At 39.4% G+C, this 16,401-nt stretch overlaps 1 protein-coding gene across 4 annotated transcripts in view; it reads left to right on the top strand.

Moving 5' to 3' along the window:
- ENTHD1 (ENTH domain containing 1) overlaps positions 1 to 16,401 on the top strand; it is a 106,069-nt gene that overhangs the window by 87,194 nt on the left and 2,474 nt on the right. For all 4 annotated transcript variants that reach the window (XM_074271764.1, XM_074271766.1, XM_074271763.1 and 1 more), the window contains one exon: positions 5,645 to 6,118. In XM_074271764.1, coding sequence (XP_074127865.1) covers positions 5,645 to 6,118 — 474 coding nt within the window. The remainder of the gene's footprint in view (positions 1 to 5,644; positions 6,119 to 16,401) is intronic.

Genomic DNA, 16,401 nt, shown 5'->3' with positions numbered 1-16,401 from the left:
AATCCGCTGGAGAGCAAGTGGTGAATCTAGTGGAGGCCTATTGGGTGACTCTGTGGGGATCTGGCCTGGGATCTAGCTTGGAAGTATCTAATTTCACTGCGTGGCACGTCACATGGGTTTTTCCATGTTTCCTTCCATGTGAATTTTCTAGGCTAATGGGAATGAGGAAAAATCATTTTAAAGCTTACATTCCCATAATGGTTTAAAATTTATAAAGTGGTACATAGGCTCATCCCACCAAGAAGTAGATTCAGAGTGAGGTGTCTTATCTGCTACAATAACTGGGCTCCTTAGAGGTAACTCCTAGGGAAAGGTTCCAACAACCAATGAACTGGTATTTATTTAAAAAATAAACAATTTGTCCTCATCCAGTCCCACAAGCATCAATAAATAGACAACAGTTAAGTTACAATCTACTCTGTGTACAATATACACTGGAGACTTTTCTCAAGGTCTCTTGGTATTTTAGGGACAAAGTGACATTCTAAGTCTGTCCACCTGCTTCTTTGCCCCACCCCACCCTGTTTGGTTTCACACATCCTGACCCCTCAACTATGGTGTCCAGAACACGTCTTCAGGCTGCCTTATACGGCCTGCATTTCTGCTTGGTTCGTCTGGATACAGTCTGGGCCATGTCTAGAGAAACCTTGCTTTCCCCCTATTATTCAGAATGAAGAAGTGAAATCCATCGACAAAGATCATTTATTCAGCATTCACAAAGTGTCAGACACTTAGAATAAGTGAGTTCATATGGGATCAATTTAGAATGAGATGGATGGCACGCACACGCAGCAGCATGATTACTTTGGGTTTCAGTGGGTAAATAGTCATAGTTCATTTTACTCTTGAATCTTGCCCTTTAGATCTTCATAAGCCATTTCTTCAACCATTCTCTTCTTTTCCCCTACATATGACTCCTAGATTCTCTAACTCGAATTCTCAAAAACCCATCTCTTTTCTTATCAAGTTGTTTGGAATTATTTGGATACCTTGGCATTTAGATGGATGGGAAGAATTGGGTTGAGAAGTGATGACAAAAGCAGATGATTCATATACAAATAGACATTCCGAGGCCAGACTCGCCTTGAATTTCAGTTCTCTTACAGATGTGTATCTAGTTAGAATAAATATCTCATTTTCTCCTTTCCTCTAGAAAATGAACTTTTTTTCATGGAGCTTGATTACCTAATATGGATATATATTGACCCATTCATTCTTCTTCCTGTGTCTTTGATGGGCAGGTGTCTCCCTTCCCATCCTCCCATTTCTAATGTTTATGTTAACCAGTGATAAAAATTATACTTAGAGGTAGAACTCCCCTATCACTGCCCTGTCAGACTCAGCAAGATCACACTGATTCCCATGGGCGTGATGCTTTTCTGTAATAATATGTGGAAAGAGATGACATCTGCCCAGTGGGAGGATTGTCTATAGTCAGGTAGGGAAGTGTGTGATAGCACTACTGGCATGTAGTTGTGAATAGTAGAAGTGAATTTGTGAGGAGCTGAAAGGATAGTGATTTGGTGGGAGATGAGGAGAAACAGTGGCAGAGAAAGGGTGAAGGGAAAATCTCTTTCCAAGTGAGACGTGATCTTGCCCTGCCTGATAATCATGGGGAGAAGGCAATAACCAAACGCCCAGTGCATTAGCTCTGTGGCATACTCAAGCCTATAATGTTCTGTCGTCTCTCAATTATAATCCTTCTCTCTCCTTCTCTCTCTCTCTCTGTATATATATATATATATATATATATATATATATATATACTGCTTTCATTGCTTTCATATGTTTGTCCCAGTTATTTTTCAATTAAACAAACCTATTCCTTGATATATATATAATCCTAATAATCCTAACACAAGCCCAAGATGCAGAAGCACTGACCTCATAGAATCATCTAATTGGACCTCAGAGGCCATCTAGGATAGCAATGTTGTACCCTTTTGTGTCATGGAGCCCTTTGAGACATTCTGATAAAGCTTATGGAGCCCTTCTCAGGAGCTTATTAAATATATGTAGGATACAAAAGAAACACACTACGTTAATTATAATATTTAAAAATAAAACTGAACAGACTACAGGTAAAGAGCCCCTCACCTAGTCACCAACTTGTATATGGCCAAACTTCACTTCTTCAGCCTCCCTAAAACGGATTCATCCAGCCAGAGCTTGAAGGTCTCCAGTGAGAGTGAAGCAGCTTTTCTGGAAGGCATTATAGTCTTCTGTGTTGGGAAGCTTTCATTGCTGGGGTGGGTTTCCATCCAAGTAAATGAATAACATTTATTCATTGTCTCAACATGCTGGATGCTGAGGAGATAGAGACAAAAAGGAAAGAACCCAGCATCCATCAAGAAACCGTCATTCACTTGTACCCACTGCCTGTGTTCCTGATTCTGCCCTCTGAGGCTAAGCCAAGTTGGTCTAATTCCTCACTGGAGGCCCTTCAGCTCTCTGATATCTCTTTTACATGGTGAACACTCCTTGTTCCTCCACCTTATCCCTCTTTGATATCCATGCCAGCTTTTCTCTGGCACTCTTAAGCAAGAGTGAGCCCAGGCCCCCAGAAGGGGCCTGGCAAGGACAGAGTAGATTGTAAGCTCCTCAAAGGCAGAGACTATCTTTGACCACTCTTTGTATTCTCGGAGCTTAGCACAGGGCCTGGCATTAGGAACTTAATAAATGATGACTGACGGAACAAGGCTTGTTCCTGACTCTTTGCTTTTCTACACATAACTTAGTATTGCCATGTAATTGTGGGAGTTGCCATGCTGTTAATTCAAGTTCACTAAAACTCCTATATCTTTTTCACAGTAGCTGGGAGCTAGTAGTGTGTCCCTCAGACTGGTTTGGAGATGCTAATTTTTGGAACTCGTAGGTCTCTTCCTTTGGCCTCATTCATTTTCATTTGATTAGTTTTAACCCAGTGGTCTAGCCTGGTAAGAGAATTTTTGATCTCGTGCATCCATGTTAAGGCTCGTTCCACACTGTGAGCCGGCTTGCTTGGAAAAGCTCATTTGCCTTTTGTACCGTGTCGGCTGCACTTGGATGAGCGGGTCATCCATGCCTTTCTCAAAGTTGTAGGTAGGCGACAGGGACCTGGTCAGTGGAGCGCTGACCACCAAGCATGCAGCGAGCTGTGCCTGCCCCCGCCCTGGTGGAAAAGCCTGGGGAGCTTGCTTCCAGCAAGGCAGAATGGCCATGATTGAAGGACCTGCCCCTTGATTTGGAGCTATTATAGATATTCCCCAAGTTCAGTACGCTAACTCCACAGTAAAGAGATAGGTTATGGATTGGCTGCTGAACCAGAATCGTACAGCTCTTTGCCTCTTCCCTTCCCTGGGTACCTGGGATACAGAGTCCAAGATTGCCCACAGTGGCGCAACATTGCTCCTGCACCTTCTCTCAGTGCCCTGGATGGAGTTCATCCGAGTGGGCCCAGTGAGTCACTCTCAGTGCGACCACCTCAGTTTTGCCTAACAGGCACATTATTTTCTCCCTGATCACCATTTGTTTGTATCCTCAGTCCAAAGGCAATTTTCCTCAGAGGGAAAAAACAAATACATAAGAAGACAGTTGCATTATGACCATCAGTTGGGAATAATTGAATACATTATGGTATATGAATGCTATAGAATATTATTGCTCTGTAAGAAATGACCAGCAGGAGGAATACAGAGAGGCCTGGAGAGACTTACAGGAACTGATGCTGAGGGAAGTGAGCAGAACCAGATCATTATACACTCCAACAACAAGACTATACGACGATCAATTCTGATGGATGTGGCTCTCTTCAACAATGAGACGATTCAAATCAGTTCCAATGGCCTTGTGATGGAGAGAACCAGATAGAGGACTGTGGGAACCTAGTGTGGATCACAAAATAGTATTTTCACTTTTTGTGGTGGTTTGTTGGCATTTTGTGTTTTTCTCATTTTTTCCTTTTTGATATAGTTTCTCATGTAGCATAATTTATGTGGAAATACACATGGGAGAATTGTATTTGTTTAACATATATTGGACTACTTGCTGTCTGGGAGAGGTGGGGGAAAGGAGAGAGAAAAATGTAGTAATACAAGGTTTTGCAAGGGTGAATGTTGAAAACTATGCCTATGTTTTAACAATAAAAAGCTTTTTAAAAAAAGAATAGAGTGATATTGTCTACTGTTGTTATCTTGTCCATTGTGAGCAGTAATTCTACTCATTCTTTGAGCTCTTTCTTGTCCTATGTTACTACTAAAACAACTTTTTTTAAGCATTTGTGGTCACTCTTAGCTCCCAAAAGAATGAAATAGCATTTTGTATTCATTCTAAGCTAGCAGCTCTTGCTACATAGATGTCTTTAAAAATGAAGTTTACTATGCATCCACATTGGTCTGTGTAGCATTCCCTCTTCATTCTCATCAGCATCACTTCTGTTCATGTCTCCAGAATTTTATTCATGAAAGTTTTCCATCCCATTTGGGCCACCTTCCATTGAACACTTTGAAATCTGCCCTCTCGGGATTAAGGATTTACATTAGACTGTACTCATGTATCGTTGAGTGGTCCCTTGCCCCCATCATCTCACCATTTTGTCACGTAGATGAGCTCATTGTGGTTTACTGTTCTACAATAGCTCACTTAACTTTTGGAAATTCTTGTAGTTTTTACTTCCTCATTGTGTTTTTCTTTGTTTTTAAGAATAATATCTGTTCCTCTTATTATTTCCTTCACTTTTTTGAAAGACAGAATTACCATTATGGCAAGTCACAAATCTATTAGTCTCTTCTTTTGGCAGGGAGAAAACACCAGCACATTTTAAAGTAGTTGAAATGTCCCATCACTACAATATCATGTTTCCACACTAAGGTTTATCATCTATCTACCTTTGTCCACTGCTTCCTTTTGCCCAGGTGGTTTGTATTACAGCTTTACAAGCATATTGTTTCTCCATTGATTCTCATCCAAATGCCCTCCAAAATGTTTCTACTCTCAGAATCCTGAATTAACTAATATGAGAATGGAGTCTTAACATCCAACACTATTCCATTTCCTTTTATTCTGTTGTTTTTTTTGAATATGGTATATTCTTCTAGAACCAAATTCTCTTCATGAATCCCATCTTGCCAAGTTGTCATGACATCTAGAAGGTCAAATATGCATTCAGATCTCTACTCCTCTCCATTCATTTCCCAAGATTTGTACTTTTGTATTTTTTATTTCTGGCTTTTTTCTTGGATATTGTCTCCTATGAATTATGGCAGGTCCTCTCTCCTACACTTCCTTCTCTGTTGTACCTGCAATGCTCCAGCCTGTGATGCAGCCATTCACTCCCCCAGTGTGACTTTCTCTTCCATTTTCAGCTGGTTCAGACCTTAACTCCGCCACTGTGGAAGATGTGTCAGTTCATTTTTCTGGGTTTCAGTATTCCCACTTTTAAAACGATGGGGTTGTATGTATCCAAGAATAACTTGGAAAACAAAGTGATGGAAGGCAAAAGTGAAAGGTAGTGATAATCATTTATATAATGATCTGAGAAATTAGAGATGTTGCTAAATGGGATAGAATACTCCAGTTAGGGCGATAGAATTATCCTTATTATGGTAGGAAATAGAGCATGGCAGCTTTCATTTTCAAATCATAATTCCTATTTGTTATTTTACAGATATCGTGCCCTCTCCTTTGGAAAAAAGTCCATCTCTGCATACAAATTTGAGCTTGGGCAAAAGGCTAGACAGTTTTGGCTTCGACAGATTCGATTTATCAAATCTTGCCCTGGAAAACACCATGCAACAGTCTCTAGAGTGTCATTCCCCTCAGAAAAATTGTGATACCTTGGGAACTCTGCAGAGTCCCTGGCCACCAGGAAGAGAAGAGGTTGCAAATACCAACATAAGAGTGTCAAAGTCTGATCCTTTCTTCCAGAGATCACAGACTTTCCCCCATAAAACCCAGGCTTCTGTAGAGACCCTCTATATGTCTCCTTCTTTGAAGGAGAGCTTAATTAGCAAAGAATGCCCAAAATCAACACAGAGCACTTCCAAAGAATTCTCTGAGACTAATATAACACCTTTGCCAAATCTCAGCTCCAACATTGCTAAGACGGATAGTATGGGCTTCAACCCTTTTGCAAGACATGGTAAGTCTGATCAGTGAAGACATACAGTCACCCCTGTGCTCTCTTGTGTACTTTTTCTCCCAACTCTTTCTCCTCAGTCTCTCCCTGCGCTCTCTCCTTTACTTTAATCTTTCTCTGAGCCACACCAGCTTTTTTCTTCCTTCTCTCCCCCTTTCTCTTAGAATATATTTGCCATGGAGTGAATTTCAGCTAAGAAATTCACTCTTGGTATCGATACATTTATTGTGGGCTACAAGCACTTAGGGGGAATCCTTACCACAGGTTATAAGTCATAGAAGTATAGAACAAATTAAGAAGAAATCATTATTAATTAGAACTTTCTGTTTCTGTTACTGCTTACATGTTACATGCTGGTTAAGAAAGAATTGGCATTTTATGGGTTTTTTTTTAAATCACTATGTGCAGATTGCATGAGAACAGATCTCTTCCTTTCTAAAAAATCTCAAAGAAGTTTGCATTGTGGGCTGACCTAAATGAGAGGGGGCAGGGTCGGATCCAGATTCTAGGTTCTTAGCCATCTATTATTTATACCTTCATTATATAATTATGTTTTGTTTCTATAATTTAATTAGAGTTAATACAGTTTATTTGTTCATGCAGTTGTCTAAGTAGCAGTTTTGTTGATTCTTAGGTATGAATCAAGTGTAATAATGTTTCCCAACTGATCCTAGCATAAAGCTTTTAAGTGGCTTGAGTAAATAAAGTAAATAAAAGTAAGTTAAAATATTGAAAGTTGCTATATCAAGGAAGATAAATCCTCAGACTACAAAAAAGTCAGTGAATATGAAAGCCTTATCCCCATCACCCTTTCTGGGATTATTGGCATTGAACCACAATAATGTGGGGGGTTAGTTTTGTGGACAATTTAGTTTTTCTGCTGCTGTGGAGACATGGGAGTGCCTGTGGCACTCCCAGGAAGGACTGGCCTGAGAATTTTGGCAGTAGGCCTGTATTTGTTTCATAGAGACCAGGGGAAATCAAAAGGAGATAATTTGGGGGTGGCTGTCAGCTTGGTATATATTTGGCTTTAGAAATCTAGGAGGAAAGGGTTCTTTAAAACTAATTGGAATAAATATTTCCATTCTTGGATTCCAGTTTTGTTCATCCAACGAGGATTTTTAAGTGCTTATGACAAAATGTGTCAAATACTGTGCTAGTCCTGGGGAGATGAAGTTGAAAAACTAAGAATCCTCGTCTTTAAGGAATTAATTCACAACAAGAACACAGAATATTAAATATAAAACATATGCAAAGCAATTTCCAGGCTAAGAATGCTAGCAATGAACCGCATAGAGAAAGACTTCATTAAGAGGATGACACTTCGGTTTGAGGGAGGTAAAAGGCGTGTAGAGATGGAATGTTGGATAGGGAAGCCCTTGAGTTATTGTGAGACGAACGGAGCGTCCTCATAGTTTCCTTGCACTTTCTAGCTCTAGTTCTGTACCTTTCTCTTTCTGTATCTTACATGCAGGTAAGTTAGGATTTTTTGGCCTATTTTGTATCATGGATCCTTTTTGCAATCTGGAGGAGCCTAGGAACCTCACTCAGAATAAGGTTTTGAAAAGCACACAGTAAAATACACAGAATTCTAGAGAAAACCAGTTATTTTACAATAAAGATGCAAATTTTTCCCATATAAGTTTGTGGGAACTATCCATAAGTCCCTGGGGGAGTAGAGTTAGGGTTAGGAGCCCATGTTAAGAAACTCTGCTTGGGGGGGAAGAGAGAGGAAGAGAGAGAAGAGACAGAGAAAGGATAGGGTTTATTAGGTGCTAACAAGCAAAAATAGGATGGACTTTCTCCTTAGGGATATTGCCTTCTAGTAGAAAAGAGTACATAAAAGAAAGCAGAAAAGGTTGGGGGAGGAGTGTCTGGGGAGTTAGTTGTAGAGGCTCGAAGAGAACGTGACAGGCCTGGGGGGCTTCCTCAAGTGCAGGCTTCAGAAGGAACTCACTAGTCTGAAGAAGCTGATGGGATGCAGGCTTTGCCAACCAGAAGAGTTAGTCCCTTGGTGAGTGGAGGTGAAGAGGTGCTTTGGGATTGGAGAGAATGGAGAATCAAACAACTGGTTGCTAAAAATATTTTGCTGTTGTATCTCTTTTCCTGGTGCTTATTTTTTTTTCTTAGAAAAACTTCCTATAAAGTGTTCTACACAACAAAACCACAAAGCAGAGATTGTTGAGGCTAGAGGTATTTTCAGGAATTAAAAATGTTCTTTAATCAGATAAGTGATCACTTTGTGATACAACAGACTTCAAGCCCACTCAGACTTAATGGTGAAAAAGATGATCTAGCAGTCAACGAGAGGATGAATTTTGTTACACGTATTTATGAGCTGATAGCTTAGTTTTGTTGTGTGTGTGTGTGTGTGTGTGTGTGTGTGTGTGTGTGTGTTTATTATTTCTAGGTTCTAATGTCCCCCCACCAATATTCCTATGCTTGTTAGGGTTAGATTAGATATGGAAAACTGTACTGCCACGAATTCTGAATTAGACACTGGATATAAATTTTTCAGAATCCAAATGTACGCAGGTGACAGCCATCCATCCAAATTTGCTGCTTTTGGACATGAGATCTCAGCCACGCAGTATACCATAGGGCTTTCATTTCTATTCAAACAGTTCATTTCACTGAATTTTCCCCACTTGTTTTCTGCTGGGATCATAACAACAACAACAACAATAACTCGTTAGTTCAGTACTTTAAAGTTTGCAAAGACCATATGTAGATTATATCATTTGATCCTCATATTCCTATATGGTAAGTACTTCATAGACTCTTATTCCCATTCATCAATGGAGAAACTGAGGCCCAGAGAGGGTAAGGAATTGCATAAAGTCATCCAGCTCTAGAATATGGGAAGTAATAGTTGATTTAAGAAGATCCCTGGTCCTGCTTCTCTTTTCACTCTAATCCACAGGCTATACCTTGTACAGCACAATCCTTACCTGTTCTCCTTGCCTCTCTTCCATGCAGTGGCCCTGGCTTTCTGTGGGACTTTTTGTTGTGGACTCCTCCTCATTGGCCCTTTGTTTGGAGTCCTTGTGCTGATTTGTGGAACCCTCCAGGTTGGGCCGTAAAGTTGACCCTTTTTGGGGAAGGGTCCTCTCCTCACTGGAATCTTATTAGCAATTAGTGTTAAGTCAGTCAGCTGGGCTTCCGAGGCACTGACATTCTCCCAAGAGAGGCACAGTTATGAATCAAGCTATACAAAGGAGATAAAGGGTCCCTGGGAGGGGAAGGCATCCACAGTGGGGGAAGCAGGGATAGAAGGAACAAGTCACTTTTCTGGGGGACAAGCAGTGTCTTGAGGCAGAGTCATGGACAATATGTAAGCATTCCCATTGAACTTGGGAGGATGCAGTTTCCTTTTTATTAATATTAATTTTTATTCTGAACTAATACTAAATAGAGCAGTATTTACATCTAGAGCATGGAACAAAAAAGAAGTTGTGGCCCTGAAACTGTTAGTCTGTATTATGTATAGCTAGCTTTTCTTTTGAAGTATATAATAAGGATAAGGAAGGGAGCCATACCATTACTAGAATATGATAAGGAACTAAAACAGCTGAGAGCTGTGGGGGACTAAGGAGATGAGGCTAATAAAAAGTATGAACGAAGCAGTTATGGGTAAAGTCCCTTTTGTGTTTCAGGGATACCCCCGTGTTGCTTAGCTGAGCATCTGCTCTCTCATTTTTACAATGTGACCTGCCCAGCCTGTCTCCTTTCTCACTCATGCATATTTTTGATAATGTCTTTGACCACTTCTTGAAAAGCACAGAAGCTTTCAGTAAGAGCTAGAGACTCTAGCTGGTGAGAAATCATTGCAAAATTTAAAATATCCATACCCTTTTCCCCCACAAAGAGAACAGAGAGAGAAGGAAATTGAGATTCATCACACCCCTATATTGATTACCACCACCAGACATTCTAAAACTATTCTCCTCTCTCCCTTTTTTTTGAATTAACATTTGACTTGGAAGAGAAAAGACTGTTTGCCCTGTTTACCATATTGGCCTTTGCTTACTTTCTACCCATCTGTTCTCAGTTTTCCCTATCTATCCAGCTCTCCTTTTTATACCTCCATTATTTGATTCCAATTCATGTTTTCAGCTGGATTCAATGTTCACTGTACAAAAGTTCTTTGTGAGGCACTGTGAACTGCCAGCCCAATAAATAAATATTCTTTCACCTTTATTTGGCAGATCTCAAATTAGAAGGTGGTCACCTAGGGCCCAACTCCTTTTTTTAAAAAAAACACATTTCCATATTTGTCATGTTGTGCAAGAAAAATCAGACTAAAAGGGAACCCCCCCTCAAAAGAAAACAAACAAAAATGGTGAAAATACTATGCTTTGATCCACAGTCAATCTCTATAGTTCTCTCTCTGCATGCAGATGGCACTTTCCATCCCAAATCTATTGGAATTGCCTTGAATCACCTCATTGTTGAGAAGAGCCAAGTCCATTACAGTTCATCATCACTGTTGTCACTGTGTATAATATTCTCCTGGTTCTGCTCACTTCACTTAGCTTCAGTTCATGTAAATCTTTCCAAGCTTTTCTGAAATCAGTGGGGCCTAGCTTCTTAAACTATGGCTTAGGGGGACCTCATAACTGAATGTGGAAGTCACAAAATGATGATTTATTATCAGTAAATGTTTGACTTATATGCCTATATGTCTGGAGTCACATAAAAATTTCTTAGACGAAAAGGAGTTCTCTGATCTAGAGCAGTTAGATTTTTTTCTTGGCATTTTTTTCTAAATGAGATGACCTCATCTTGGTTGCAGGAATTCCATTTGATGTGTAGGTATTCTGGAAATAGTCCATTCCTACTCTGAAGTTTTGTTTTCAAGGTATTTATGGGTACCTTATAAGCCTATGATAACTCATCCCTCATATTAAAAAGGGAAAAAACAAACAAGCTAGTGGCATCTTTGAAGCTGCTTAGGTGACTTGCATAATGTTCTTGTAAGAGAAAGTTACATTTAAAGTTGTTTAAATTGTCCTGGGAATTTATTCTCTAATCAGCTTTGAGGGGGGAAAATCTATTGGCATTTATGTTATTCTTTATGGATCGTGGCAAAAATTCTCCTTGACCCTTCCCTTTGTTCCTGTCTCATCTGCCTCATTTTTGCTAGGGACATTTTGGTTGGCAGGGATGTTCTTTCTATAAAACTATTCTTTCTCTCACCTTTTGCTAGTGAAAGAAACTGAACAAGACACAAAAAGGAGCTATTAATCATTCCATTTTCCTTTTTTATATACCAAAAGTCACCAGAGTTGGAACAATGAACAATTCCCTTAAAGGAAATGTGAAGAAATGACAGAAAATAGTTGAACCAACAATAATCCAGCTTAAGGAGCCGCTCCTGGTCAGTCTGACTTAAAAGACCTATGGGGAGCTCCTGAGGAAGCCTTCCATTGTGCCCCTCAGGGAAGCGCCCCCCCCCCAGGTTGGACTTACCCTAGAGAGATTGCCAGGAACTCTCTGAGCTGAAGACTCCCAACTGGTCTATGCAAGCATGAGTTAGTGTGAAGTTTCAAATCCAGCAAGCCCCATATCATATTTTATTGGCAGATTTATAGGATAATAGAATTGGGATCTAGAAGTAACCTTAGAGATCACCTAGTCCACCTAGAACAGGAAACCAAAGCCAGCTAGGGAAAGTCATTTACCCAAGGTCACTTAGGTAGTAAGGTACAAAATCAGGATTTGAACGCCAGTACTTGCATGCTCATTGCAGGTGTCGTGATTTTAATCCACCTCCTATCACCCGTTATCATTTCTCCACCACTGACCTAACCCAAATGAATCAAGGGACATTTGTACCCTATTTCTTTCCAATATAATGTGCCCAATACTAGAGTGACAAGTGGGCAAACCAAGATAGGTTTCCAAGGGGGGATATTTTTCCATTCATAGAAAACATGGGAAGATTGGAATCCTATATATATAACTTCTTGATACAGCAGCTATTATTGTGTGTCGGCAGAAAGACTAAGTAAGATCAGGGAAGAGTGGAAAGCTGTCCTTGCTTTGTACAGTGAAGAATTCTGAAGGTGTTCAGCTGATGGAGAGACTTTTCTGCCATCAAATAAATCAAGAATTGAATTTAAAACTTGTAGGAGTTTTAAACATATAAATTTGGAATCTAATTCCCATTTCTGGAAAGTCACTTACAGTTAAGCTTTTGAAACACAGTATTTTACACAGCACTGGGATTTTAAGTTAAAAATTGTAGCGTGGACCAGCTGGATGGTACAGTAGATGAGCACTGGTCCTGGAGTCAGAAGGACCTAAGTTCAAATGTGGCCTCAGACATTTAACACGTTAACTGTGTGACCTTGGGCAAGTCATTTAGCCCCAATTGCCTTGCCAAAAAAAATTATAGCATGATAGTTGACTTATCTAACTTTTATGACAGTGAGACTTGGATCTGACAGAGATGATACATCTGCCCTCCAGAACAGTTTTATTAGCATCCTCCACAAGCATTTTTTAATCCCAAACGGCCAGAGGAACTGATGTGTGCCAAGTTCTGTGCTAAGCCCTGGAGATAAAAACAAGAGAAAGACAGTCCCTGTGCTCCTGGAGCTCACGTAGAAGATGAATGGAAGCAGATACCATAATTACTTTTACCCTATAGCCTCTCTTTGCCTAGATCTGTGCCTCTGTTAGTGCAGAGAGAAGAGTGCTAGACAGAGTGAAGAGACTCAGGTTTGAATCTATGTGATCTTAGGTAAATCAATTCAACCTCAGTTTCCTATACAATGAATGGGGTTGAACTAGATATTTCTACAGTTTCTTCCAGCTCTAAATGTATGATCCTATAAAACTAGTATTCTCATAGACAACATTCTGATCCATGTCTTCATGGCCTCATATTTGGATTGCTGAAGCCTCTTCTCAACTGGATCTTCTTTTTTCTCAAGCATCTCATCTCTAGTAAATACTAGAACTATTAGTCCATTGTTATGACTATTTCACTCCACTTCTAAAAATACTCCGTTGATGATTGTTTGTATTTAACTCAAACATTAACCTTCAAGGCTGTCCAGTTGTCTGTTTTTTATTAAATTAATTTGTGATCAATATCCTTTTTAAACTTTGCTATTGCTAGGTAACCTCACATCTTACCTCTCATTCTTTTATCGTTTTCACTTTGGATTTTTTTCCTCAATTCTTGAAATTCAACACGATCAAAAAATGTATAAAGCATCCACTACATGGTAGTGTGAAGCACTAAGCATCCAAAAATGGAAAACAACATAGCTTCTCTTCAAGGGGTTCAGTCTTAGCAGAGGAAGAAGAGATGTGGATAAATTATTTAAATGCAAGTTAAAAGACTGGTCATAGTCAAAGAATGCCTGCCTTGATGGGGCAAGGAAAACCTCATTCCTACTTGTAGGAATTTCTCTGACATTATCCTAATCCAAGTTGTTATTTTCTTACTATAACTTTGTATTTCCCTTTCAATCTTATTTCATTCTGGAAAACTTTAATTGATTCTGAGTTAGAAATTCTGAATCTGACCTTTAGCATCTCTCATAGCTCACCAGTAAGCATGTATCTTTAAAATAGAGATGAGATCGTATTTTCACTTTTTTTGTTGTTTGCTTTTTTTTTCTTTCTGATTTTTTCCCCTTTTGAGCTGATTTTTCTTGTGCAGCATTATAAATGTGGAAATATGTTTAGAAGAATTATACATGTTTAACTCAAAAAATAGAGATAAGATTAATCAACTATCTATGACCTATCCCATGATAAATTATTTTCCTTAGTATAGCATGAGCCAAATTAATAGTTTGGAAGAAAAAAATGAACACACAAACCTAGATAGAAAAAGATAGAAAAAGTTAAGATATGTGCTTATATATTTCCATGGAATCATAATATCCCAGGGTTGGAAAGGAAATCAGAGGCCCTGTAATCCATTCAATATTATCCTTGAAATATGGTTATCTTAGCTTGAACATTTGTAATGATGGGGAATCTACTATCTTCCAAAATAACACATTTAACTTTTGGACAGTTCCATTGATTATAATTAGGGCTTTTGTTTTGTTTTGTCTTTAAAATGAAGTTTCTTTTATATTGAATGGCTAGGATGCATCCCCTTGCTCTAAGTATATAAAATGAACAAAAGGAAGATATCAAATCTAGATTGTATCACTCTATTCATAGCACATTAGAATGAAAATATGACATTAAGTATGACATCATTGTGGTGTTCTATGATTCTCAACCATAGAGAATCAATCCTTGGGAAAATATTGATGTGGAAAAAAAGGAGTTGTGTCAGAGAATAGCTTGGGGTTGCTGAAATTGGGTCAGTTTCCCAGTTATGATATGCCCTTCTTTTTTCTCCTGTTCAATCCTAGGCCTGGTTTTTTATCCAATTGAAGTGCCTGCCCCAAAATAAGTACTGATGGACAAGTGGGCTGCCTGCCCATCCAAATGCATAGCATATTGTAGATAAAAAGCCATTATCCTTTTTGATTTTCTTATGTGAATTGTTAATCATTCCCTTTGAAGTGTTCTTGCTTCTCATTGAGGAAGCACTGTAATCTGGGACTTGAACCAGTCAGTACAATGACTTCTCAAGACAAGTGTATCTGGAGGATCTCACTATCAATAGGGAACCTTTATTCCCTTTGAACTTTTTGGAGAATAGCTTCTAAGGCAGTGATGCACACTTGGTGAGCGTATATCTCTCAGTTTAATGATCGGCAATCACTGAACAATGTTTTCTCTTTGGAAATTTCTATGGTATTAACCTTTCTTTAAAAGCCATCTTACTGGAGGAGTACCTTTAAAGTCACATCTTGCTTTAACAACTATCCATAAGTACAATGGGATCTTGTATATCTTTATATCTTTGGATGTAAAGTTGTATATCAGTTGTATGACTGTGACGATGTGCTCTAAAATAGAAATTTTTTTTTGCAGAAAGTTTAACTGTTTTCCTTCTCATATTTTCATCAAGTTGCCATCAGTATCTAGGTTAATCATTTTCATAAAGATTCTATAGAAGTTAGAAAGGAGGCATTTGGGTTGGGAGTTAAGAGGTATCTTCTCGATCATCTTTAGGAGTCATAGTACTGCTTGATTTTTTTCCAAGTTATTTGCTCTCTTCTCTCTATACTGTCATTTATCTTGATGGTGATCTTTTTGCCTATGCCATAATGAGCACTGCAAGAGAAGATGACCCAAGGATCCTGGGAAAGAATCTTTGGTTACAGAGATTTCTCTTTGGTACAAGAGAAAATCTTTTCTAGCTTCATTATTAGCTTCTCCAAAGAGAATCCGACAGACATCCTTCTTAGCTACATCTTCCTTGTTTATAGCAAGAATGTCAATAACTAATGTTTTTGTCCCTCTGGGAGTATGCCAGCTCATCGGACACTGGGCAACTAGTCTGCTGTCAGCCTGGGTATCTTAGTTCCCTGTGCCCCATTTTCACCCATTTTCACTGACATCATCAGTGCAGAGACAGAATAGGACCATACCGGTCTGACAACTCTGTTGTATTTCTCTGTTTCTTGGGTTTTTGTAGCCAAAGAATTCATTATCTCCTGGTGACCAACCCACCAGAGATGAATCCTTTTGTGGATCCTGGCTAATCTTTGAACAACAGGCACAGGCTGTGCTGGGACCAGGCTCAAAGTTTTTTCATCTGGAAGCAACTCCCAGAGCTTAGACTCCCTGGGCTGATTTCTGGGCACCCTTGGGACACGTCTAAGCCAAGATGAGGCACTGGAGTGGAGCCTTTGGGGTCCTTCCATAGGCTTGATTGCATGTTATTTTGATGATGTGTCAGGCTTTTTTCCTTGTATGTCCTTGGAGTCTCACAGAAATAAGTGTACACGCAGGATACGTGTTACATGGCAGTCTGGGTGTGCTGTGAGCCACACTGCATTTGCAGGAAAATGGTCATTTCTCACTATTGGTTTGTGGCTAATTTTTGATGGGGTGGTCTTTGAACAAAGGTGGATTCTCTGTTTTAAGTTGATCAGTTTTTTTATGTTACATGCCAGCTTAAAATAGTTAACAGCTTTTAAAGCGAATAAACCTCCAGAGCTCCTTGTTTATTTACTTTTCTGTTTTTTACCCTGCCAAATTTAGCCCAGACTTTTCGGTGTGCTCTGGATGATCCCCCTTCACGTGGGTTCTTTTTGCCCCAGTTGACCTGGAGCTCTCATGGTCATCCCACACTCTAATTGAACTGCATGTGACCTCAGGAACCAAAGAGCAGGGGAGCCAATCAATGGATGCTG

The sequence above is a fragment of the Sminthopsis crassicaudata genome, chromosome 5 (genome assembly GCF_048593235.1).
Source record: "Sminthopsis crassicaudata isolate SCR6 chromosome 5, ASM4859323v1, whole genome shotgun sequence".
Taxonomy (NCBI): Eukaryota; Metazoa; Chordata; class Mammalia; order Dasyuromorphia; family Dasyuridae; genus Sminthopsis; species Sminthopsis crassicaudata.
Note: the sequence above shows the minus strand (reverse complement) of the source record. Positions and strands in the feature narration are given on the sequence as shown.